This window comes from Schistocerca serialis, chromosome 1 (genome assembly GCF_023864345.2).
Source record: "Schistocerca serialis cubense isolate TAMUIC-IGC-003099 chromosome 1, iqSchSeri2.2, whole genome shotgun sequence".
In the NCBI taxonomy this organism is placed as follows: Eukaryota; Metazoa; Arthropoda; class Insecta; order Orthoptera; family Acrididae; genus Schistocerca; species Schistocerca serialis.
The window spans coordinates 433560416-433587553 of record NC_064638.1 but is presented as its reverse complement, the minus strand read 5'-3'; the positions used below and the strand labels follow the sequence as shown (position 1 = coordinate 433587553).

The 27138-nt window shown below is 42.2% G+C and overlaps 1 protein-coding gene across 1 annotated transcript in view; it reads left to right on the top strand.

The window, feature by feature from the left end:
* LOC126472623 (eIF-2-alpha kinase GCN2) overlaps positions 1–27138 on the top strand; it is a 304310-nt gene that overhangs the window by 82359 nt on the left and 194813 nt on the right. The window contains exons 5-7 of the mRNA XM_050099946.1: positions 2818–3014; positions 5562–5674; positions 22884–23050. Of these exons, the coding sequence (XP_049955903.1) occupies positions 2818–3014; positions 5562–5674; positions 22884–23050 (477 nt within the window). The remainder of the gene's footprint in view (positions 1–2817; positions 3015–5561; positions 5675–22883; positions 23051–27138) is intronic.

Sequence of the window (27138 nt, the reverse complement as noted above, 5' to 3'; positions counted from 1 at the left end):
GTGCTGGACGTCTGTTGGATCCCCACGGCCGGCCCACAACTGTGGTGTCCATCCACTGCAGCCTCAAGCTGTGTAACCAAAGCCATCACAGCCTGAAGCTGAGAGCGAAGTGTCACCAACTTGGCTCACATCCGCACACAACAATCCCAGTCCCTGTCCTTACTAAAGACCCTGTAAAACTAAACTGTGCAGATAAACGGACTATCGGCACATGCTGTGCAACTCTACTGTAGACCCTGACAAAAATGCAGGCATTGTGTCTAATAATACGCAGGTATTCAAAAACCTAACTACCGAAGCACTCAGGTGAAACTAAATAATTTGACCCTGATTAGGAACCTGTAATATGTCACAAAACCAGTTTACATTCAGACACAAACGAAAACGTGAGAACTGTGGCTATTAAATATTAAATTTACACGCATAAACTCAAGAAACTAAACTATTAAAGCACACAGATGATATAATAAAATTCGCTCCTGGTTAGGAACTTGTAAATGTGACAAACGTGGTTACTTCCCTGTTGCTGCGTCTGTCTTGGTCGGCTATTACTGCCTGTTCTTAGTCTTCAATAATTATTTATAATATATATGTATATTATATGTATTTTATTATACAGAACTTCTTAAATTAAGTAACCTGGTTAAATCAGGTTACTTAATTTAAGAAGTTCTGTATTATTATTATTATTATTATTATTATTATTATTAAGCCACATATACCAATTTGATACATGAAATTCTGCATACTGATGTAAGAATTTGGAGGGCACAGCATGCTGTAGGGATTCCCCAAAGCCCTCAACATGCAATCGATCCTTACACAGAAAGAACCGCAATCCACCACTTAAAAACTGACCCCAACATTTTAATGCTTGCCCTGCCACAGTGACCCCAGTCCAGAAATCCAAAAGAATCTCCAGTACCTCATCAAAACCTTCAGCACATTCTGAACCTCTTCCTGTCTCTCAGCTCATACCCGCCACTCCTCGCACTTCCCCTTCTACATGCTTCCTACAGTCCATAAACCCAACCACCTTAACATCCCTAATACCCATGGCCTTGTTACTATTGAACACTACTCTTCCCATCGCCCGTCAGAGTCCAAACTTCCAAACTCATTCCTATTCACTATGACCAACTCAATCCTCATCCACAATTACTTCATCTTTGAAGGCACCACAAGTTTGTGGTGTGGCAATGGACACCCACATGGCACTGTTCTATACCAGCCTATTCATGGGCCGCCTAGAGGAATCCTTCCTAGCCACCCAGACTCCCAAATCTCTCACCTGTCTCAGATTCATTGATGACATCTTTGTAATCTGGATCAAGGGTGAGGACACCCTACCCACATTCCTTCAGAACTTCAACACTTCCTTCCATTTAAACCAACAAGCCACCATACTCAATGTTGACCTCCACATCAGAGATGGATGTATCAGTACCTCTGTCCATATCAAACCTACCAACCACCAGCAATATTGCCACTTCGACAGTTGCGAGCCATTCCATTCCAACAAGTTCTTTCCACACAGCCTAGCCACCCACGGATGTTGCATCTGTATTGATGAACAGTCCCTCTCAAAATACATCAGCAGTCTCATTCAGGCTTGCAGAGACCATAATTACTCTCCCAACCTTGCACAAGAAAATATCTCCCATGCCTTATCTCTCCAGTCACCCACCATCCCCAAAGTCCTACTGTCTGGCCACAGAGGAGACTTTCCCTCATGACTCACTACAATCCAGGTCTGGAGTAAATGAATCATGTTCTCCATCAGTGTTTTGACTATCTCTCATCATGCTATGATACCCACTGCTGCCCACCAAACCTACATAATATCCTCTTCCATCCCTACCCAACCTTTACTCCCAACTGCTTGCCTGATGGCTCGTATCGCTGTGAAAGACCTAGCTGTAAGATCTGTCCCATACATCCTCCCACCACCATATACTCACAGTCCGCTCAGAAGCATCACCTATATCATTGAAGGCAGGGCTACCTGTGAAACCAGTCATGTGATCTACAAACTAAGCTGCAACCACTGTGCTGCATTCTACATGGACATGATAAACAACAAGCTGTCTGTCCGTATGAATAGCAGCTGGCAAACTGTGACCAAGAAACAGCTGGATCACCCAGTTGCTGAGCATGCTACCCAACACAATGCTGTTCACTGTAAGCACTGCTTCACAGCCCTGCCATCTGAATCCTTCCTATCAACATTAGTTTTTCTGAACTGCGCAGGTGGGAACACTCGCTACAATATACCCTACATTTCCATAACCCTCCTGGCATTAACCTTCATTAGTCATTGTCCTTCACACACTTGTCTCTTTCTCTGTTCCCACCCTAGCACTACACAGCCTTCTATTCCATCATGGCACTCACATTCGTTTTACTTGTTTAGCAGTTTTCTTCCTGTCAGTGACTCAACTCTCCAATGTACAGTGAGTAGCAGTCTATCCTTTTCATAATACTGTTATTATTCCATCCTGGATTTTCCATTGTTTGATTCTGTTCCTAAGTATTTTTACATGCTCTTCTCACTTTGACAGTGAACATGCATTCCAAGAAATTTTGTGCTTTCCACACAGTCATAGTTAAAATTTATGTGCTCTTTAACACTCTTTGCCAACAATATAGCAAACATGAATAATTTGTAATGCTTGCCTTGAACTACTAGTTGAAATCTCGGATAAATTAAACTTCCATGCATCCCCTGATGAAGAACAAGAATGTGTAATTCTGTTGGTCATCAGTTGTTCAGTGAGGAAATTGAGCAATGAAATATCTTGACACTCATGTTCACAGAGACAAGAGCTTCAAGGGGAGATAATGCGAAGGCAGGAGGCTCTCCGAGAGGAACTGCGCCGTCATCGACTACAGTCTCGCACTGTCAGTGCTGAAGGCACAAAAGATGTGAAATCTCCACCTGCTGTTCAAGGCACAGCAGTAGAACGAATTAGATCATCTTCATTTGGACGTAATAGCTCTCTGTCTCGTAAGAGGTTTGTGTTGTGCTGAGGATGCACCCACTATTACTTTATCTTAGCTAGTAGGTCAGTATTTGATCACATTATTTCACATGAACATAAATGTGTATGGCTCTTATATATATTAACATAAATAATAGATGCAGCTTTTTGCTTTATCATTTTCAATCAAGATAGTTAACAAGCTACACAGCTTGAGAGTGCTGGTTTACAGCAGGAAGATACCCTCGTGTCATAGGAGCTTGACATGTAGCATTTACCCAGCAATAAAGCAAAGTACTTGAAGATGAATAGTATAGAGTGTTTTATTGTATTGTCTGTTCTATTTGATAGATAGAAAGTCTACTCACCAAGTGGCAGCAGAACACACACACAAAAGAAAGTCATAATCAGGCAAGATTTTGGAACCAGTATCTCCTTCTTGAGGCATAATGGCTGAAGGGGGAGGAAGAGGGATGAAGGAAAAGGACTGGAGAGGTCTAGGAAAAGAGGTAGATTTTGGGAAAATCACCCAGAAGCATGGATCAGGAGAGAATTACCGTCTGATAAGACTCGATGACCCATGCTTCTGGGTGACTTTCCTGAAATCTGCCCCTTTTTTGTAGACCTCTCCAGTTCTTTTCCTTCACCCCTCTTCCTTCTCTTTCAATCCTTCTGCCTGAAGAAGAAGCTACTGGCTCCGAAATCTTGCCTAATTATAACTTTCTGTTGTGTGTGTGTTCTTCCATCGCTTGATTAGTATCTATCCAATCTATTAGTATCTATACAATTAAATTACACTCCTGGAAATGGGAAAAAGAACACATTGACACCGGTGTGTCAGACCCACCATACTTGCTCCGGACACTGCGAGAGGGCTGTACAAGCAATGATCACACGTACGGCACAGCGGACACACCAGGAACCGCGGTGTTGGCCGTCGAATGGCGCTAGCTGCGCAGCATTTGTGCACCGCCGCCGTCAGTGTCAGCCAGTTTGCCGTGGCATACGGAGCTCCATCGCAGTCTTTAACACTGGTAGCATGCCGCGACAGCGTGGACGTGAACCGTATGTGCAGTTGACGGACTTTGAGCGAGGGCATATAGTGGGCATGCGGGAGGCCGGGTGGACGTACCGCCGAATTGCTCAACACTTGGGGCGTGAGGTCTCCACAGTACATCGATGTTGTCGCCAGTGGTCGGCGGAAGGTGCACGTGCCCGTCGACCTGGGACCAGACCGCAGCGACGCACGGATGCACGCCAAGACCGTAGGATCCTACGCAGTGCCGTAGGGGACTGCACCGCCACTTCCCAGCAAATTAGGGACACTGTTGCTCCTGGGGTATCGGCGAGGACCATTCGCAACCGTCTCCATGAAGCTGGGCTACGGTCCCGCACACCGTTAGGCCGTCTTCCGCTCACGCCCCAACATCGTGCAGCCCGCCTCCAGTGGTGTCGCGACAGGCGTGAATGGAGGGACGAATGGAGACGTGTCGTCTTCAGCGATGAGAGTCGCTTCTGCCTTGGTGCCAATGATGGTCGTATGCGTGTTTGGCGCCGTGCAGCTGAGCGCCACAATCAGGACTGCATACGACCGAGGCACACAGGGCCAACACCCGGCATCATGGTGTGGGGAGCGATCTCCTACACTGGCCGTACACCACTGGTGATCGTCGAGGGGACACTGAATAGTGCACGGTACATCCAAACCGTCATCGAACCCATCGTTCTACCATTCCTAGACCGGCAAGGGAACTTGCTGTTCCAACAGGACAATGCACGTCCGCATGTATCCCGTGCCACCCAACGTGCTCTAGAAGGTGTAAGTCAACTACCCTGGCCAGCAAGATCTCCGGATCTGTCCCCCATTGAGCATGTTTGGGACTGGATGAAGCGTCGTCTCACGCGGTCTGCACGTCCAGCACGAACGCTGGTCCAACTGAGGCGCCAGGTGGAAATGGCATGGCAAGCCGTTCCACAGGACTACATCCAGCATCTCTACGATCGTCTCCATGGGAGAATAGCAGCCTGCATTGCTGCGAAAGGTGGATATACACTGTACTAGTGCCGACATTGTGCATGCTCTGTTGCCTGTGTCTATGTGCCTGTGGTTCTGTCAGTGTGATCATGTGATGTATCTGACCCCAGGAATGTGTCAATAAAGTTTCCCCTTCCTGGGACAATGAATTCACGGTGTTCTTATTTCAATTTCCAGGAGTGTATTTTGTCAAATATTGATAGCTTTCATTGTTATGTTAATTGTTTTTCCTGTACTTGAAGAACAACCCATGAGGTATATCCAAAAAGTTTTTATAGTGCTAGCTCCACTTCTTCATGACGATCCCTTGAATACACTTTCTTCAGTTGGGATGTATAATGAATTTGTTTCTTTAAATAACTGTCCTTGTTGTAAAATCATTCTCAGATGTTTAAGTTAAAAAACAGAATTGCTCTCACAAATATTCAATCATTTAGCCATTATTAACCTGCTATTTATTTTCAGTAGACAAAATTTCAATTCTGTAAATGCTTTTAAAAACTTTCTTTGTATTCTAGACATCATGATGTAACTATTTCGTGTAGGTGTAGCAGTACTTCAGAGAGCAGTGATGGCTGCATCTGTGAACATCGGGGTTCAGTACTGATGCAATTCAATAACCGTGGTGAGCGACAAGTACGTCGTGGTCGCTGCCTCGGTAAGTGCATATATAATTTCAGAAGTTCACTTTCTAGTTTTGAACCTTTTTCTTTGCTTAGTATGTTTGTAGCCAAATAAGTTTGCAGTTGATCTTGTGTTATAAAACACACACACACACACACACACACACACACACACACACACACACACACACACACACACACATATCCCAAATGATCTCCATTAGGATCAATACTATTATTTTGTTTTCCTTTTCTCCTTTATAAGCATTGTCACATGCATTCAGTTACTGCTCCATGGCACTGCTAGCAATAGTAGAAGTTTGATGTAAAAGTGATAAAAGAATTGTCGACTCACACTGTGATGGAACTTCATGTTAATTATGAATCTTGACTTAGTTTCTGAGACTTGAGTTCCCTGAAGCGTAGCTTTCAAATATTCCATAACTTTTATTGCTAAATTGACAAGGTCCAATCACATTAAATTACTGCCACCAAAGTTCGATGTCAGCGTGTAGTAACCACCCACAGATAGCAGGTGGCAGCACTAGCAGTGGAAGTTATATAAAGTGGGCCCAGGGAACATGGAAAACTGCAGTCGTTGTTGTAACATGGAAATGCACCAATTTATCTGACATCCAAATGGTTACCAACATTGGCTTTCATGCCATGGGTGGAATCATTTTTAAAACAGCTAAATGTGTAAACAGTTTGTGTGTCACCGTGGTTGAAGTATATTGTGCTTGGCAAAATGGTGCTGTCAAAAACAGTTGCAGAAGGAACTATGGTGAACTACATGCCATAAATGACAGGTGTAAGTGATGGCTGAGGAGACAGGTACAGGCAGACAGACAGACATGCAACTGTCCGCCCACAGGAACCAAGGAGCTACTGACAGTGTCTCCCCAATGACCTTTCAGTGAACATATCTGTGTATGGGCGCCTGCAGCAAGCACTTAATTCAAGCTCCTATGCTGACTGCTGTTCATTGGTATCAGAGGCTGAAAGTTGTATTCCTGTACCACAACTGGACATCCACTGAGTGGTGACAGGTGGCCTTTTCAGATGAATTGTGTTTTATGCTCCATTAATGTGAAAATGTGCTTGCAACACTCTGCAACAATCGTGGGAAGGTTCCAGGCTGGAGGAGGAAGTTTTATTCTCTGAGAAATGTTTTTGTGGCATTCAGTGGATGATTTTGTCATTCTAGAAAGTGCAGTTGATCGACACAAGCAAGTATGCAGTGTGCGTCTACCTTTCAGGACCCTGTCTACCTTTACATGCTGTGTGTTTTGTCCTCGACACGATGGCATCTACCAGCATGACAATGCACCATGTCACACAGCTCTTGTGGTTGAAAGAGCACTGGAATGAGTTAACCATACTCCTGCAGGCACTAAAATCTTCTGAATTTAAACGGAATCTGTAGGACCACCTCGGTTAGGCTCTTCACGTCATGGATCCTCAACAAAGAAAACTAGCTGGCCGCAACATTGGACTCGGCATGGCTCCACATTCCTGTCCTTACCTTTCAGAACTTCATTGACTCCCGTGTTGCACATCTCACTGTGGTCTGTTCTGCAAAAGGTGGTTATTCAGGCTTTTGACAGGTGGTCACATTAATTTGAGTGAATATATATTGTGTAGTTTGCAGAAATTATAGAGTAACACTCCTTTGTTCTTCGCTAATCCTTCCATATTGGAGACATCATCACAATAATGGCCTTTTGTTATCAGGCATTTCTTATGCTCTCTTGTGACAGCAATTTGTTGTTGTTAACCAATGTTGCCCAAGGTATCCCAAATTGTTACTCTCCTATGTTTGGTTAAGAGCACAGTCTTCAAGGGGTGCCTTCATTGTCACCCAGAGTTAGTGAGATAATCTTTTGACCACTTACCTATTGTTGTAAAAAATCTAATAGATCATAAAATTAACCTCAAACACAATCTGAAATCATTTGCTCATATTTTTCATTGAGAAAGTTTACTACGATTGTGAACAATGAACATCTTCCGTGTCGTCGTGAGAAATCACAATTATGATCTAGAGCACATGTAAACAACTAAATAACTACCCTTACGACTAACAATTTGTACAAAACCTCACAGAAGGTGAAATTTTGCACTTAGACATAAAATGAGTCTATAAATACATCCAGTTTGTGATTTAGGACCATCACAGCCTGCATTGTTACTTTTTTGATGAAATGTCCACTTCAGTATTAGTTCCATTTGAGCCTTGCCAAGTTCATTTTCTACCATTTTTCAGGGTTCTGTACATAAGTCAGTTAAAATGGAACCCTCAGAGGATCATTTTGTTTTCCGTCCATCTCTCTGTCCTACTGTTAGAAACTGATTTTCTCATGAACAGATACACATATCAAGTAGAAATTTATGTCACATACTAAGGTCTACGGGTTCTTGGAGATTTAAAATATGAAGCTTTTAAGTCAACACTAACAAAAGATATGACCATTTATGTCTCATGTTTTGATACTCAGTAACTCACTGATCAAAATCTATATGGTACTTCCCGTTGACCTGGCATGAAGCAAGGTTTCACAGTACAAGCAAAGAAAAAACCCAAAATTGTTAATTTGTAAGTACAGTGGAACCTTGCATAGCGAGCATAAGTCATTCCATAATCTTGCCGGCGAAGAGTTCTCGGGCTTCCAGCCGGGTGGCGGTGTCTTCAAACAGCGACGTTTCGACGAGTGACATACTCATCATCTTCTGGCGAAGTGCCGAGACTTTGCGGATGCCGGTCCCTTTATACCTGCGGTGTGCCCCCCACCACCTGGCCGCGGGAGGCTGGGTCCAGAGGAGCCGGCGGGCGAGGTGGAGGGGGAAGCGGGTGCGCCGTTCGTGTCTCCGTCAGAGCATTCTGATTGCGTCTCGTGAGCTGGATGGTTTTTGTTGCGTTCCTGGCGTATTGCGGCTAATGCTGGATTCCAGGCCGCGCTCAGTTGATAGCCTTCGTCCCTGTTCACAAGGTTCTCGTGGACCCGTATTTCTATTGATTCTTTAATGACGCTATCCCAATAGCTCCCGGCTCGGCATAGCACCCTGGTGTTTTCGAAGTCAAAGGTGTGGTTTTCTTTGATGCTATGTTCAGCTATAGCAGATTTCTCTATCTGTCCAAGTCGAACATGCCTGATGTGTTCCTCGCACCTTTTAGAGATGCAGCGCTGCGTTTGACCAATGTACTGCACACCACATTCGCAGGCAATGTTGTATATACCAGGTGTGTTTAGTTTGAGTGGGTCTTTAGCTGTGCCCAGCAGCTCTTTCGTCTTCGGCGGTGGTCGGAAGACGGTATTTATGTTAGATTTTCTTAATAGCCTCCCGATTTTGGCTGATGTGGGCCCCAAATATGGAAGAAAGGTGAGTCTCTTGTTAACTTCCTCTTCCTGAACTTTGTCAGCCTGTCTCCTCTTGAAGGCCCTGCCAATCTGTGTTTCACTGTACCCGTTTTTCCGAAATACCTCTCTTAGGTGGTGTAATTCGTCTGAGAGGCTTTCTTTGTCACAAATGACATGCGCCCTATGCACCAAGGTGGTCAGTACTGACTGGCGTTGCGCCGGATGGTGGCAGCTGGTTGCATGGAGGTACAGGTCTGTGTGTGTCTTTTTTCTATATACTGAATGGCCCAGCGTGCCATCCGCTTTCTTCCTGATCAGTATGTCCAGGAATGGAATACAGCCATTCTCTTCTACTTCCATCGTGAAGGTTATATTCTCATGTATGCCGTTTAGGTGGTCCATAAACTCCTCCAGTGCCTGCTTGCCATGCTGCCAAATCACGAAAGTGTCGTCCACATAGCGGAAGAAGTGCCTGGGTTTACGGTGAGCAGTTTGTAGTGCCACCTCCTCAAAGTGTTCCATATAAAGATTCGCGATCCCTGGAGCAAGGGGAGATCCCATGGCCACTCCATCCACTTGTTCATAATGCTCTCCATTGCACTTGAAGTAGGTGGTCGTAAGTGCATATTCAAAGAGCTTCACTGTTTCAGGCTCGAAGTGCCGATTAAGGAGCGCCAAGGCGTCTTGTAGCGGTACTTTTGTGAACAAGGAGGTGACGTCGAAGCTCACGAGTAGGTCATCACTCTGTATTCGGATGTCCTTCAGTATTCTAACGAAATCCGCGGAGTTTTTCACGTGATGACTGCAGTGTCCCACCAGTGGTTTCAATAGTGTCGCCAGGTATTTGGCCAGTCCATAACTGTGCGAGTTGATAGTGTCCAGAATCGGCCGTAGAGGCACCCCATCTTTGTGAATCTTGGGCAACCCATACAGGCGCGGTGTCGTTGGCGCTCTGGGATACAGCCGTTTCTGCACTGCCTCTGGTAGATCTGAGTCCTTCAGTAGCGCCACGGTTTTCCTGGTCATCGTCGATGTAGGGTCCTTGTTGAGCTTCCTGTAGGCTGGGTCTTGCAGCAGAGAGCAGATTTTCTGTTGGTAGTCGACTGTGCGAATCAGCACCGTCGCATTTCCCTTGTCTGCTGGGAGGACCATGATGTCAGCATCATCCCTCAGTGCGCGGATAGCCTCTCGCTCCTGTGCAGTAATGTTAGCTTTAGGGAGTCGTGACTTGTCGATGATCCTGCAGGTCTCCCTTCGGATCTGCTCAGCTTCCTCCTTGGGTAGGCCCCGGATTGCTTCCTCTACGCTGCTGATGATGTCCCGTTTCGGTATGGTCCTTGGTACAGGTGCAAAGTTCAACCCTTTCGTGAGGACACAAGTTGTGGCTGCATCTAGCACCTTATCTGTCAAATTTACAATAGCTCTGGTGCTATTTGTCACCTTCTGGGTCGACTGAGCTCCAGAGAGTCTGCCGAATTTGTTGATCTGTTTTGCGGCAACATGTCGTTTCTGCACCTCACTGTCGGCGTTAGAGCTGCAGTCAACCCACTCCCAAGTGTGTGCCGGTAATGCTTCTGCCATTTTCAGGTGACATGCGATCAGGATGCGTGCATTCTTGTCCAGTTCTTGCCGTGTGTAGTGAATGCGTTCCCTGACAATGGCCATCCCTGCTCGCCGTAAAATACGTTCGGTTTTCTTCGTTTTCACAGGATGTCTTAATTCCGCAAATCGTGGCAAGATGTTCTTGTCTCGGCAACGTTGGAGGAAAGCCAGTGAGCTGAGCAATTTGGCTTTCCTGTTGCGTTCTTTCTGCAGCAGCTTGAAGCTACAGAGCATCTCCTCCCCGTAGAGGTGTCGTAAATGTGAATGTATGCTTTCCCGGCATATACAGCTGGCGAAGAGTTCTCGGGCTTCCAGCCGGGTGGCGGTGTCTTCACATTCCATAATCTTACTCGTAGTGTAAAACACTCATTAAGCAAAACAATTTATCTCATAAATTAATGTAAAACATGATAATGTGTTCCATGCAGAAAAAGTGCTACAAGTTTTTATCTTATTCATGCCATTTATTCAAAGAAAATTATACATACAGTATTATGTACTTTAATGATAGGAATATAATAGAGGGAAACATTCGACGTGGGAAAAAATATATCTAAAAACAAAGATGTTGTAACTTGCCAAACGAAAGTGTTGGTATGTTGATAGAGACAATAAACACACACACACACACACACACACACACACACACACACACACACACAAATTTCAAGCTTTCGCAACCCAAGGTTGCTTCATCAGGAAAGAGGGAAGGAGAGGGAAAGATGAAAGGATGTGGGTTTTAAAGTAGAGGGTAAGGAGTCATTCCAATCCCGGGAGTGGAAAGACTTACCTTAGGGGGAAAAAAGGACAGGTATACACACACACACACACACACACACACACACACACATACATCCGCACGTATACAGACACATGTGTCTGCCTGTGTCTGTGTATGTGCGGATGGATATATAAAGATGATGAGACTTACCAAACAAAAGGGCTGGCAGGTCGATAGACACACAAACATACACACAAAATTCAAGCTTTCGCAACAAACGGTTGCTTCATCAGGAAAGAGGGAAGGAGAAGGAAAGACGAAAGGATGTGGGTTTTAAGGGAGAAAGTAAGGAGTCATTCCAATCCCGGGAGCGGAAAGACTTACCTTAGGGGGAAAAAAGGACAGGTATACACTCGCGCACACACACAAATATCCATCCGCACATACACAGACACAAGCAGACATTTGTAAAGGCAAAGAGTTTGGGCAGAGATGTCAGTCGAGGCGGATGTAAAGAGGCAAAGATGTTGTTGAAAGACAGGTGAGGTATGAGCGGCGGCAACTTGAAATTAGCGGAGGTTGAGGCCTGGCGGATAACGAGAAGAGAGGATATACTGAAGGGCAAGTTCCCATCTCCGGAGTTCTGACAGGTTGGTGTTAGTGGGAAGTATCCAGATAACCCGGACGGTGTAACACTGTACCAAGATGTGCTGGCCGTGCACCAAGGCATGTTTAGCCACAGGGTGATCCTCATTACCAACAAACACTGTCTGCCTGTCCTTCATGCGAATGGACAGTTTGTTGCTGGTCATTCCCACATAGCTTCACAGTGTAGGCAGGTCAGTTGGTAAATCACGTGGGTGTTTTCACACGTGGCTCTGCCTTTGATCGTGTACACCTTCCGGGTTACAGGACTGGAGTAGGTGGTGGTGGGAGGGTGCATGGGACAGGTTTTACACCGGGGGCGGTTACAAGGGTAGGAGCCAGAGGGTAGGGAAGGTGACTTGGGGATTTCATAGGGATGAAGGAAGAGGTTACGAAGGTTAGGTTGACGGCGGAAAGACACTCTTGGTGGAGTGGGGAGGATTTCATGAAGGATGGATCTCATTTCAGGGCAGGATTTGAGGAAGTCGTATCCCTGCTGGAGAGCCACATTCAGAGTCTGATCCAGTCCCGGAAAGTATCCTGCCACAAGTGGGGCACTTTTGGGGTTCTTCTGTGGGAGGTTCTGGGTTTGAAGGGATGAGGAAGTGGCTCTGGTTATTTGCTTCTGTACCAGGTCGGGAGGGTAGTTGCGGGATGTGAAACCTGTTTTCAGGTTGTTGGTGTAATGGTTCAGGGATTCCGGACTGGAGCAGATTCGCTTGCCACGAAGACCTAGGCTGTAGGGAAGGGACCGTTTGATGTGGAATGGGTGGCAGCTGTCATAATGGAGGTACTGTTGCTTGTTGGTGGGTTTGATGTGGACGGACGTGTGAAGCTGGCCATTGGACAGATGGAGGTCAACGTCAAGGAAAGTGGCATGGGATTTAGAGTAGGACCAGGTGAATCTGATGGAATCAAAGGAGTTGAGGTTGGAGAGGAAATTCTGGAGTTCTTCTTCAGTGTGAGTCCAGATCATGAAGATGTCATCAATAAATCTGTACCAAACTTTCGGTTTGCAGGCCTGGGTAACCAAGAAGGCTTGCTCTAAGCGACCCATGAATAGGTTGGCGTATGAGGGGGCCATCCTGGTACCCATGGCTGTTCCCTTTAATTGTTGGTATGTCTGGCCTTCAAAAGTGAAGAAGTTGTGGGTCAGGATGAAGCTGGCTAAGGTAATGAGGAAAGAGGTTTTAGGTAGGGTGGCAGGTGATCAGCGTGAAAAGAAGTGCTCCATCACAGCGAGGCCCTGGACGTGCGGAATATTTGTGTATAAGGAAGTGGCATCAATGATTACAAGGATGGTTTCCGGGGGTAACAGACTGGGCAAGGATTCTAGGCTTTCGAGAAAGTGGCTGGTGTCTTTGATGAAGGATGGGAGACTGCATGTAATGGGTTCAAGTTGCTGCTGCTCATACCTCACCTCTTTCAACAACGTCTTTGCCTCTTTACTTCTGCCTCGACTGACATCTCTGCCCAAACTCTTTGCCTTTATAAATGTCTGCTTGTGTCTGTGTATGTGTGGATGGATATGTGTGTGTGTGCGCGAGTGTATACTTGTCCTTTTTTCCCCCTAAGGTAAGTCTTTCCGCTCCCGGGATTGGAATGACTCCTTACCTTCTCCCTTAAAACCCACATTCTTTCGTCTTTCCCTCTCCTTCCCTCTTTCCTGATGAGGCAACAGTTTGTTGCGAAAGCTTGAATTTTGTGTGTGTGTTTGTGTTTGTTTGTGTGTCTATCGACGTGCCAGCGCTTTCGTTTGGTAAGTCACATCATCTGCTCTGTGTGTGTGTGTGTGTGTGTGTGTGTGTGTGTGTGTGTGTACGCACGCGCGAGTGTATACCTGTCCTTTTTCCCCCCTAAGGTAAGTCTTTCCGCTCCCGGGATTGGAATGACTCCTTACCCTCTCCCTTAAAACCCACATCCTTTCGTCTTTCCTTCTCCTTCCCTCTTTCCTGATGAAGCAACCTTGGGTTGCGAAAGCTTGAAATTTGTTTGTGTGTTTATTGTCTCTATCAACATACCAACGCTTTCGTTTGGTAAGTTACAGCATCTTTGTTTTTAGTGTTATGTACTTTATTATTCATGATACGTAACTAATTCTTTTTTACTGGGAATATCTATAGTAATTTTGTTTCTGCCAACATTTCAACGCTTGACAAAAATGCGACACATCATTGTCAAATAAATTTGTAGCGTGCGTAGCCACTGCTTTGTTGGGGTGATGCTACCAATTCTCATGCTTTCAGCATTTCTGTTATTGCATAAGAAGGTTGCTGTCTTTGCTGTTACTGCCTCCTCTTTTTGCCTTTTCGATCATCTTGTTGGAAGCAACGATGTTGAAGTGATATTTCCAAAACTCTGTGAGAGTGAGATTGGTAGCTTCAGTCAACTCAAAGCAGTGCTCAAAGAGTGCTTTAATATGGAGCTTCTTAAAATTAGAAATAATCTGCTGGCCCATAGTCTGGAGTAACAGAGTGGTGTTGGAAGGCAGAAGTCAGATCTTGATGAACTGAAATTCTTCAAGGAGGTGGTCTTGTAGGCTTGGAGAATGGGCAGGAGTGTTGTCCATAACAAGCAAGACATGGAGTGGCAGATCAATCTCAAGCAAATAATTTTTCATGGAAGGACTTCACTGATCCAATCACGAAAAAGATCATGTCATTCGAGTCTTGTTGTTGGGTCTCCACATCACATTTAACATGCTCTTCTGGACTTTACACTTCTTGAAGGCTCATGGAGCTTCTGAATGGTAAACAAGCAGCAGGTTGATTTTCAAATCATCGCTTGTTTTTGGCACAGAATAGCAGTGTGAGACGGACTTTCATTGGCTTGTCACCATGCAACGCATTCTCCACTGTGTTACAAAGGTATGCCTCAGCATCTTTTTCCAACATAGACCTATCTTGTCACATTTAAAAACTTGTTGTGGCAGATGACCTTCAGAATCTGTGAGCATCTTGATGTTACTTGTGAAGTTCTCTGGTGCCTTTGTGGTGGAGCTGGCTGCCTTGCTGTGCCTCAAAATGCTATGGATGCCATTTCTTTCGTTAAACTTCTCGAACCACCCTCGGCTTCCCTTAAACACATCTTTGGCTGTTGATGATCCTGGTGTCTTTTTAACGAGGTCAGCAAAAATCATTCTTGCCTTTTCACAAATTATGCTCTCATTAATAGTGTCACCCTGCAATTGCATTTCATTTATTCATATAAGGAGCAACCTTTCAATATAGTTCAGAATATGAAACCATTAAAATAAATAAATAAATGTCGTGTGATGAGGGCCTCCCGTCGGGTAGACCGGTCGCTTAGTGCAAGTCTTTTGATTTGACGCCACTTCGGCGACTTGCGCGTCAATGGTGATGAAATGATGATGATGATTAGGACAACACAAAACCCAGTCCCTGAGCAGAGAAAATCTCCGACCCAGCCAGGAATCGAACCTGGGCCCTTAGGATTGACATTCTGTCGTGCTGACCACTCAGCCACCGGGGGCGGTCATTGTTTTGAGAATAGTGCAAATATTTGATCTAGCCTGATTGTACGTGCATACTAAATCAGTAACGCACATACCACGTTCTCATTTTTCAATGATTTTTTTTTTTAATTTCTAAGGTTATTTTCTTTCTCTTATGGCCATCTTCTTGTGCATGTTTCTATGAAGGTTAATAAAATTTGCGCACAAAAACAAAAAAGCCAACACACACTGCATGGGCAAAAGTTTAGAAAAATGTGTGATCACAAGCTGCACTAAGATGGTAGCAGAAAGATCGTTAGACCCAGCCTGTAGTATGTGCTAAAGACATTGTTAATATGCTGCTGCCGACAATGAAAGATGTTCATATTGTTAAGCGTTTTCCCCACCACATGTGAACAGCTGGTGTCATCACACTAAATCGTCGTCACTCGTTGTGCGAAACATCGATCATTAAGAGAGTCATTTTTTTATAGTTTATTTTGCTCGTTACGTGAATTGCAATATGGGAGGTGCTTGTTACGCAAGATACCACTGTATGATCTTCCAAAGTCTCCAAATTCTCAGGACCTATATCTTATCGATGTCAATAAGTGGAAACTGGATTAATTTACTTAAGAAGTTTTTGAGTCACTCGGACCTTTAACAGTCCGCAGTGGGACACTGGGTCAAATGCTTTATGGAAATCTAGGAATATGGAGTCTGCCTGTTGCCCTTCATCCACGATTCACAGGATGTTGTGCGAGTGAAAGACGAGCAGAGTTTTGCATGAATGTTGTTTACTAAACCCTTGCTGATTTGTAAATAGAATCTTCTCTGTCTCAAGAAAATTTATCCTATTTGAATTGAATAAATGCTGAAGAATTCTGCACCAAACTGTGGCTAAGGATATTGGCAGTAAATCTGCGGGTCCATTCTTTTACCTTTCTCATATACAGGAGCCATCAGCACATTGTTTTCCAATTGCTTGAGACTGTGTACTGGGAGGGAGGTCTACGATAAATGCAAACTAAGTGGCCAGTGCAAAAGAATACTCTCTGTGGAACTGAACTGGAAATACCTCAGAACCCAGTGACTTATTTGCTTTCAACTCTTTACGTTGCTTCTCAACACCAAGTATGCCTGTTTATATGTCCATAAAGGAGTCTGTGTGATGATCAGACAATGGTATCTTCCTGCATTAAACATGTTTTAAATGCAAAATTTATTACTTCAACTGTCCTTTTGCTTTTCTCTATTCTAACACCCGACCGGTTGATGTGAGACTAGTTAGAAATCTGTAACCACCTTAGTGATTTCATATAGTACCAGAATTTTGTTGTATGATTCGTGCATCACTCTTTTTGTAATGCACAAATTTCTGCTAACTTCTGCCTTTCAGCATTTCCACATTCTTTTTTGTACCGAGAATGCATCAGTCTGTTTCCTCAGCATTTTCTTATTAAACCATGGTGAGTCTTTTCCACCTTTAATCCACTTGCTCAGCATGTGCTTCTCCAGAGCCAATTTACAATCAGTTTAAGCCTGCTTATAATTACTTCATGTCCATCATATTGGAACTAAATGGTGTCTATTCATGGTCTAAGCAGGATACCAGCAACTGCTTATCTGTCTAGCATGGGAACTCTCATAGCCTTCTTGATGTATTTATTAACTTGACTGCACATTACCAGTATATCACGATCATTATCCCTTTTCTCTATATTAGTACCATTTATAAGGTCAGGCCTGTTGGTAGCTACAAAATCTACAGTATTTCCATTGTGTGTTGAACTGGCTGCTCAAGACAATGTTTTGAAAATGCATTCAGAACCACTCATAAGACCATTTGTCCATACAATCTGTAGTGAATCCATAGACATCCCAGTCTATATGTGGTAGGTTAAAGTTCTTTACAACTAATATTGCTCGATCAGGGTACTTTCGCAATACTGATCATAGACTTACTTTGAATCATTCTGCAACAGTTGTGGAGGTGCCCGGTAAGAACTTCAGTTGCATCCAGCTAATGTCACAGTCAGATTCAATTTTGACTTCTTGTAGAGACTGTTTTTGTTGATTGTAATGCTGTATAACCTGTCTTTTCGATACATGTTCTATGTCTCATTAAATATTTCAAAGCTTTCAACTTCAGGTTTCATCCAGTTCTTGGTTCAGAGTATAAATTTGCACACGACAGCTTTCATGGGAGGCACTAAATTCAGAAACTTTGTTACAAATTCTTCAGCAATTTGCTGGTAAAATTTTGACATTTGAATGTCTGTGTATGGCCTGATTTCACTCCCTTCATATAGATGGTGAGCGTTTATCAGAGCATCTTTAACAATCGCCTGGCCTATGGGCAGGGTGGAGGGAACCATGTGCACTTCGCAAGTACAATGCTACCTGAGTAGCTGCTTCCTCTGTGTGGTGTGCACCTAATCTATCGAGGAAAGTCTTACCATTCTTCACCCCATAATGCAGATCCAGAAATCTACAGCCCAGACCAACACACAATCAACAGAGCCTCTGGTTGAGACCTTTCATTTGGCTCCAAACCAAGGGACCCTGATCTTCCACTTAATGTGACTGTTAAGAAAAACTGACCATATAAATTGTGTTAAAAATAAAATCATCATACAGCACAGTCAAGAATTTTGTAAATAAATCATATCTGGTAATGGTCCTGAAAGATTACTTGTGTGTCTAGAATTACCCTGATTAGTGATTGAAATGTTCTGCACCCCAGGCTCAATCCCCACCCACTGTTTAAATTTTGAATAAAAACAATCAACAATGACACAGCAGACTCCCAGTATAAGGAGTCACCCCCGTTTTCTGCTAACGGCCATGATGACCTTGTCAGATAGAGGAGAGGAGCAGACAAGAGCCTCAGGTCAACTTCTTGTCCTTGGGATGGGAAACTGCCCCTAAAAGGTGGAAGAATCAGCAGTGATGAGTGGCACGAGAATGCAGAAGGGAACAGAAACCAGTGCATTAAAGACACGTAATGTGTATTCACAGGACATGTGGGCAGTAATTAAAGAAGTGTAATCTTCTTTCCATTGGCACAAGATTCTGAATTAGTCTCCCATTTTGGGAGCATGCTGCCAAGCAGGAGGTAACCATGAGAAAAATTGTGACTAACCAATGAAAGGATGATGTATTACAAATTACTGTGTGGAATGTTAGAAGTTGAAACATGGTAGGGAAGCAAGGAAATTTGAAAACGGAAATGTGAAGGTGCAGCCTAGATGTAGTGTGGGGTAAGTGAAGTGGAATGGAAAGCACCTAAGGCTTTCTGGTCAGACAAACGTAGAGCAGTATCAGCAGCAGCAGCAGAAAATGGTATACTGGCAATGGGATTGTAAAGGAGAAAGTGGGGTACTAGAACAGTTCAATAGTATGGTTGTTCTCATCAGAATTCACAGCAAACCAATGCCAACGACAATAATTCACATATATATGCCAACATAAAAGTCAAAGTATGAAGAGACAGGGAAAATATGTAAAGATTTGAACAGGTAATTCAGCTGCTGCAAGGAGATTATAATGCCTAGTACATGTCCACCGTGGCACTCGGGGCTACAGCACAGTTGCAACACCTGAGGATGGGCTTATGAGAGCCCAAAACCGTCCATGATAATAAAAGAAATTTACAACTGAAGCGGTATTTTCAACCTTTGGGCTAATAATCAGGATTGAACAGGTATTCTGCATGTAAAAGGAGATGATAATCTAATACTCAGTAGTAGGAGAAGGAGTAGAAGAACAACATACAGGAGAGTGAGGACTTGATAGTAGGAATGTGACAGAAGAAAGACTAATTGAGTTGTACAATAAATTTCAGCTAGTAATAGTAAGTACATTGATAAAAAAACTCAAGAGGTCGTGGTATGCTTGGAAAAGGTCTGACATTACGGAAAGAATGGTCAAATACAGATTCAGAAATCAGATGTTGGAGTCTAAGGTATACGCAAGATCAGATATAGAGAGTGATCACATTATAGTAATGATGATGAGTAGGCCAAATTTAAGAGACTCATCCAGAAGAATCATTGTTTAAAGAAGGGGATACTGTAGTATTGAGGAATGATGAGATGCATATGAAGATCTGTGAGGCTACGGATACCATTATATTGAATACTGAAGTGGACAGATTAGTTGAAGAGGAATGATCATCTCAGAAAAGGCAATCACAGAATTTGGTTGGACAAACATACGTAGAAGGAAGATAACTGCGATGAAATCTTGGGTAAAAGAAATACTTCATTTGATCGATGAAAGCAGGAAGTGATATTCAGGGATACAGAATTATGAGACACAGGAAGGAAATGAATAGAAAATACGGGTAAGCCATGGTGAAAGGACTGCAGGTAAAATGTGAATAAATTGGAAATGAAATGTTTGTCAGAAGAACTGTTTCAACATGTGGACAGATGAAAACAATCTGTGGTGAAATTAAAAGTCAGTGTATCAACATTAAGAATGCTTGGGAATTCGACTTTTCAGCACAGAGGAGAGAGTTGATAGTTGAAAAGAGAACATTGGAGATCTCTGAAGGGGGGTGCTTTGATTGAGGAAGAAAAGTGAGTCGATTTGGAAGTCATAGGGGATCATGTAATAGGTCAGAGTTTATGGAGCAGCTGTCAAATAAGACAGAAGATATCCATACAGGTGGTTCTCTTTTCTCCAAAGGTCTCTTTAATTTTCCTTTAGGCAGTATCTATCTTACCCCACTAGTGATATATACCTCTACATCCTTGCATTTGTCCTCTAGCCATCCCTTCTTAGCCGTTTTGCATTTCCTGTCGGTTTCATTTTTGGGACGTTTGTATTCCTTTTCACTTACTTCATTTACAGCATTTTTAGGTTTTCTCCTTTCATCAGTTAAATTCAGTAGCTCTTCTGCTACCCAAAGATTTCTACTAGCCCTCCTCTTTTTACCTACTTATCCTTCACTATTTCATCTCTCAAAGCTATCCGTTCTTCTTTTACTGTGTATCTTTCCCCCTTTCTTGTCAGTCGTTCTCTAATACTTTCTCTGAAACACTCTACAACCCCCTTGTTCTTTCATCTATCCAGGTTTTATCTCCTTGAATTCACACCATTTTGCAGCTTCTTCAGTTTTAATCTACTGTTCATAACCGATAGATAGTGGTCAAGAATCCACATCTGCCCCTGGGTGAAATGTCTTACAAATTAAAACCTGGTTCCTAAATCTGTCTTATCATAATATAATATGTCTGAAACATTCCATTGTCTCCAGGCGTCTTCCACATATACACCATTCTTTTATCATTCTTAAAGCAAGTGTTAGCTATGATTAAGTTATGCTCTATGCAAAACTCTACCAGGTGGCTTCATCTTTCACTCCTTATCCCCATTTCATATTCACCTACTACTTTTCCTTCTCTTTCTTTTCCTACTGTCAAATTCCAGTCCCTCTTGACTATTAAATTTTCGTCTCCCTTCACTATCTGAATAATTTCTTTTATCTCTTCATACATTTCTTCAATCTCTTCATCATCTGCAGAGCTAGTGGGCATATTAACTTGTACTACTGTGGCAGGCATGGGCTTCGTGTCTATCTTGACTACAGTAATGCATTCACTATGCTGTTCGTAGTACCTTACCCTCTCCCCATTTTTGTTTACTCATTATTAAACTTACTCCTGCAATACTCCTATTTGATTTCGTATTCATAACCCTGTATTCACGTGACCAGAAGTCTTGTTCCTCCTGCAATCGAACTTCACTAATTCCCACTACATCTAACTTCAACCTATCCATTTCCCTCTGTAAATTTTCTAACCTACCTGTCCAATTAAGGGATCTGACATTCCGCACTCCGATCCGTAAAACACCACTTTTGTTTCTCCTGATAACGACGTCCTCCTGAGTAGTCCCTGCCCGGAGATCTGAATGGGGGACTATTCTGCCTCCAGCATAAGTTACCCAAGAGGATGCCATCATCATTTAACAATACAGTAAAGCTGCATGCCATTGGGAAAAATTACGGCTGTAGTTTCCCCTTGCTTTCGGCCATCCCCAGTACCAACACAGCAAGGCTGTTTTGGTTAATGTTACAAGGCCAAATCAGTCAATCATCCGGACTGTTGTCCCTGCAACTATTGAAAAGGCTGATGCCCCTCTTCAGGAACCACATGTTTGTCTGGCCTCTCAACAGATACCCCTCCATTGTGGTTGCATCAACGGTACGGTTATCTGTGTCGCTGAGGTGTGCAAGCCTCCCCACCAATGGCAAGGTCCATAGTTTATGGGGGCGAGGGGGAGTGATAAGAATCTGTGTATTACATGATAAGCTCAGGACTATACATTTTGCTTATGTTCATTCAATATTGAAATATGGTGTGTTTTGGAGAAATTGTGAAGCTAGTCAGAAATCATTTAGATTGCAGAAAAAGATTATTAGATTAATGGAAGGGTTGGATCAAAGATCATCGTGCAAGTGACTATTTAGGAAAAATAAAATACTATCACTTCTATTTATTTATATACTTGAAAATGTAATTATTATAAAAGAAAAACTAAACAGCAGCAGTCCGAGCATCACCCATAATGAATCTGTACATAGCTACCACACAAGACAAATAAATGATGTACATGTACAACAGACAAACACAATGTTGTTACAGAAAGACATGCTCCATCCTGGCATCAAATTGTACAATGCACTACCCAAATCCACAAAAATAATAATGGACTTAAACGAGTTCAAATCAACTGTGAAGGATTACTTGGTAGGGTACTGTTTCTATACAGTAAGGATATACCTAGAAATACAAAACTGCATCACCAGTTATGATTGTTTTTATAAAATGTGTAGAGTAAGAAAATAGTGAATAATTTTATCTTTTGTTAGAATGAGGTCTGAGAAAAAGAAAAAAAATCAAGCAATATGTATTGTAATTAATGAATGGTCCAATATCTTTTGTACACTGTTCAGTCCCTATATTCACAGGACCAATAAATAAATAAAAAAACGTCTTGGTAGAACAATTTCATAATTGTAAGGGATAAAGCACAAAATCGTTAAAGTTCTACAGTACTGGAACATACTGCAGAACACCCACAACTTTTTTACTTTTCGTTTATAAGCATCAGTTAACTTGAAAGTTGTCTGTGAGCAGGAAACAGTTTTCTTTCTTTATAAATATGACTTTGGATAACTCTTTTGTTTTTTTCCACAAAGGACACCACAGATCTGTTGCATTTATTCCTTTCTTTGTATTGGAGGATTGTTATAGGTCAATCCTGTTGATCGTGACTGTAGAACATACATTCTTTTATGACAGTGCATTTTAGAAATGTTTCATTTGACGTTTAGAACATTCTGAATGTATGCAGAGTGCACAGTGGAAAATAGGAGTGGATATCCTTCAGATTTAATGTCATTGTTCTTTTTCTCTCAAGTGTAATAATTAGGTGATGTTTGTTTGTAGGTCATGGAACAAGAGGATGTGTGGTATATTCGGGAATGGACATGACTACAGGGGAACTACTGATAATCACTGAGTGGTGCCTGCGCTGCCATCAGAACAAACATACAAGACATGCTTCACCAAGCGATGATTCAGAGCCAAGCGAAATGACCAATTACATGAAGCAGGTACATCCCGTGTATCTTTTGTACATTCTTAGAAAAACTGTTTGTAGCTTATTGAAGAAACTGAGTGCATTCTGTAGTCCGATCTTCATTTGGAAACTGCCTTTTGTAATTATTACTGAGGTTTTATCACCAAGAGAGCTGTAATGTTAATTGCATAAAATTATGTACAACTATATATCCAACGAAAATCTAAGAATTTGGAAATTTCCTTCCGAATCTTAATGACACTGCCCCCCATCCCCCTTCCCCACCCTCCAAAAAGAGTAATAATAATGCAGCTTGTCTGTGCACTCTGTTTTGACACTCTGAGCAGCAGTAACTGTGCTGAGTTTAGAGGTCAGCAATGTTTGCAACATTTATTCTGTTCATCATAAGAATGAACTTATGTAGACAAACACAAATGTGATGATTGGTCAGAAGCCATAGCACACGTTCACTGGTGGTGTTACGCTCTCGGAAGTATGTCTTACTTATATATTAGGTATCTTATTACTAATTTATGTTAAATGGAACATTAAGATATTCTAATGTATTAACAGCCATCAATGTTGTTTTTTTTAATCACACAGAGCATAACTTAATCATAGCTAACATTTGGTTCAAGAATCACAAAAGAAGGTTGTATACATGGAAGAAGCCTGAAGATACTGACAGGTTTCAGATAGATTATATAATGGTAAGACAGAGATTTAGGAATCAGGTTTTAAATTGTAAGACATTTCCAGGGGCAGATGTGGACTCTGACCACAATCTATTGGTTATGAACTGTAGATTAAAACTGAGGAAACTGCAAAAAGCTGGGAATTTAAGGAGATGGGACCTGGATAAACTGACTAAACCAGAGGTTGTACAGAGTTTCAGGGAGAGTATAATGGAAAAATTGACAGGGATGGAGAAAAGAAATACAGTAGAAGAAGAATGGGTGGCGTTGAGGGATGAAGTAGTGAAAGCAGCAGAGGATCAAGTAGGTAAAAAGACGAGGGCTAGTTGAAATCCTTGGGTAACAGAAGAAATATTGAATTTAATTGATGAAAGGAGAAAATATAAAAATGCAATAAATGAAGCAGGCAAAAAGGAATACAAATGTCTCAAAAATGAGATCGACAGGAAGTGCAAAATGGCTAAGCAGGGATGGCTAGAGGACAAATCTAAGGATGTAGAGGCTCATCTCACTAGAGGTAAGATAGATACTGCCTACAGGAAAATTAAAGAGGCCTTTGGAAAAAAGAGAACCACTTTTATGAATATCAAGAGCTCAGATGGAAACCCAGTTCTAAGCAAAGAAGAGAAAGCGGAAAGGTGGAAGGAGTATATAGAGGGTCTATACAAGGGTGATGTACTTGAAGACAGTATTATGGAAATGGAAGAGGATGTAGATGAAGATGAAATGGGAGATATGATACTACGTGAAGAGTTTGACAGAGCACTGAAAGACCTGAGTCGAAACAAAGCCCCTGGAGTAGACAACATTCCATTAGAACTACAGACAACCTTGGGAGAGCAAGGCCTAATAAAACTCTACCATCTGGTGAGCAAGATGTATGAGACTGGCGAAATACCGTCAGACTTCAAGAAGAATATAATAATTTCAGTCCCAAAGAAAGCAGGTGTTGACAGATGTGAAAATTACCGAACTATCAGTTTAATAAGTCACAACTGCAAAATACTAACGCGAATTCTATACAGACGAATGGAAAAACTGGTAGAAGCAGACCTCGGGGAAGATCAGTTTGGATCCCATAGAAATATTGGAACACATGGGCAATACTGACCTTACTCACCTTAGAAGAAAGATTAAGGAAAGGCAAACCTATGTTCGTAGGATTTGTAGACTTAGAAAAAGCTTTTCACAATGTTGACTGGAATACTCTCTTTCAAATTCCAAAGGTGGCAGAGGTGAAATACGGGGAGCGAAAGACTATATACAATTTGTACAGAAACCAGATGGCAGTTTTAAGAGTCGAGGGGCATGAAAGGGAAGCAGTGGTTGGGAAGGGAGTGAGACAGGGTTGTAGCCTCTCCCCGATGTTATTCAATCTGTATATTGAGCAAGCAGTGAAGGAAACAAAAGGAAAAATTCGGAGTACGTATTAAAATCCATGGAGAAGAAATAAAAACTTTGAGGTTCGCCGATGACATTGCAATTCTCTCAGAGACAGCAAAGGACTTCGAAGAGCAGTTGAACGGAATGGACAGGGTCTTGAAAGGATGGTATAAGATGAACATCAATAAAAGCAAAACAAGGATAATGGAATGTAGTCGAATTAAGTCTGGTGATGCTGAGGGAATTAGATTAGGAAATGAGACACTTAAAGTAGTAAAGGAGTTTTGCTATTTGGGGAGCAAAACAACTGATGATGGTCGAAGTAGAGAGGATATAAAATGTAGACTGGCAATGGCAAGGAAAGCGTTTCTGAAGAAGAGGAATTTGTTAACATCGAGTATAGATTGAAGTGTCAGGAAGTTGTTTCTGAAAGTAATTGTATGGAGTGTAGCCATATATGGAAGTGAAACATGGACGATAAATAGTTTGGACAAGAAGAGAATAGAAGCTTTCAAAATGTGGTGCTACAGAAGAATACTGAAGATTAGATGGGTAGATCACATAACTAATGCGGAGGTATTGAATACAATTGGGGAAAAGAGGAGTTTGTGGCACAACTTGACTAGAAGAAGGGATCGGTTGGTAGGACATGTTCTGAGGCATCAAGGGATCACCAATTTAGTATTGGAGGGCAGCGTGGAGGGTAAAAATCATAGAGGGAGATCAAGAGATGAATACACTAAGCAGATTCAGAAGGATGTAGGTTGCAGTAGGTAATCGGAGATGAAGCAGCTTGCACAGGATAGGGTAGCATGGAAAGCTGCATCAAACCAGTCTCGGGACTGATGACCAGAACAACATCACACTTCAGCTCTGTAGTTTCTATTTCAAAAATTATGTACAGTCCCAGTCTCTGTACTGTTGTGCTCTGATTATCATGCTGTTAATTCACTGCTCCGTAGTGAAATAGCTTGTGAAACACAGTTAAAAAGTGCCAAGAAATAGATTGTTCTTAATGTTTTTCATAAATTTACAGGAAAAACCAGCTTTGAAGTTTTTCGAAGGACTGTGTTTGATAGAATTGAGATATAAATACACATTGGATGTAGAATGAAAGTGTTAGCATAGTACATTGATAATCAGGTGCAGCAGTTCATGGATTGCTAGTTCAAATACATCTTGTATGCCCCCTCCACCCCTGTTCAATTTGAAATACCTACACTTTTTTATGAATTATGCATGTCTTCTTGTTTCTAATTGCATATTGCATGCGAAATTCCTGTTTTCATTTCAAATATAAATTCTTATCTATCATATTTTATGAAAGATTGTTAACAAATATTTCTTAAATTAAAAAAAAAAAAAAAGGAAAGAAAGAAACCATGACAATTTAATTTTGTATGACAAAAATGAAAAACCAAATAATCTTTATGTCCATTGTTTTATACCACAGATGTAATCTCAGAGTGATAGGGGTCATAGAAACATGAAAAACAATCAATTTCATAGCATCAAGCACACCACACAAATGCCACATTTTTACATTTGACACTGTACCATTTCAATATGAGCTCAACAGAACTGATCTGGAGCCTAGTTAAGCGATTTGTCGCAAGAAATAACAAGACTGTTAAGCTACCAGTTGTACTGGAACTAATGCACACAGCTTTTTCACGTCATTGTCAAACACTGGTAGGATATAGAATGGCACATCATAAAAGGAGGAGAAAATGTGCCACATGGGTGGCTTCATGGATTCTGTTGTTGATCAAATCTTTATCAACGTAGATGATGACCCAGAAGTGAAATGTATTTCTCGGATTCGGATAAGGAAGAAGCTAAGAGATTACCAGATGACTGACTGTAACTAATACTTTCAGTGGCATCAGAATTCAGCAGTATTGTGAAATACATGCAGTATGCTTTTGCAGCACACACAGCTCACCGAGAAAAATTACCCAGTGTTTAACGAATTGTCACTACTCTTGTTTGTGATTAGAATACTTTGTTAGGTGAGCACGAGAGTATTTTATGCTTTCCATCT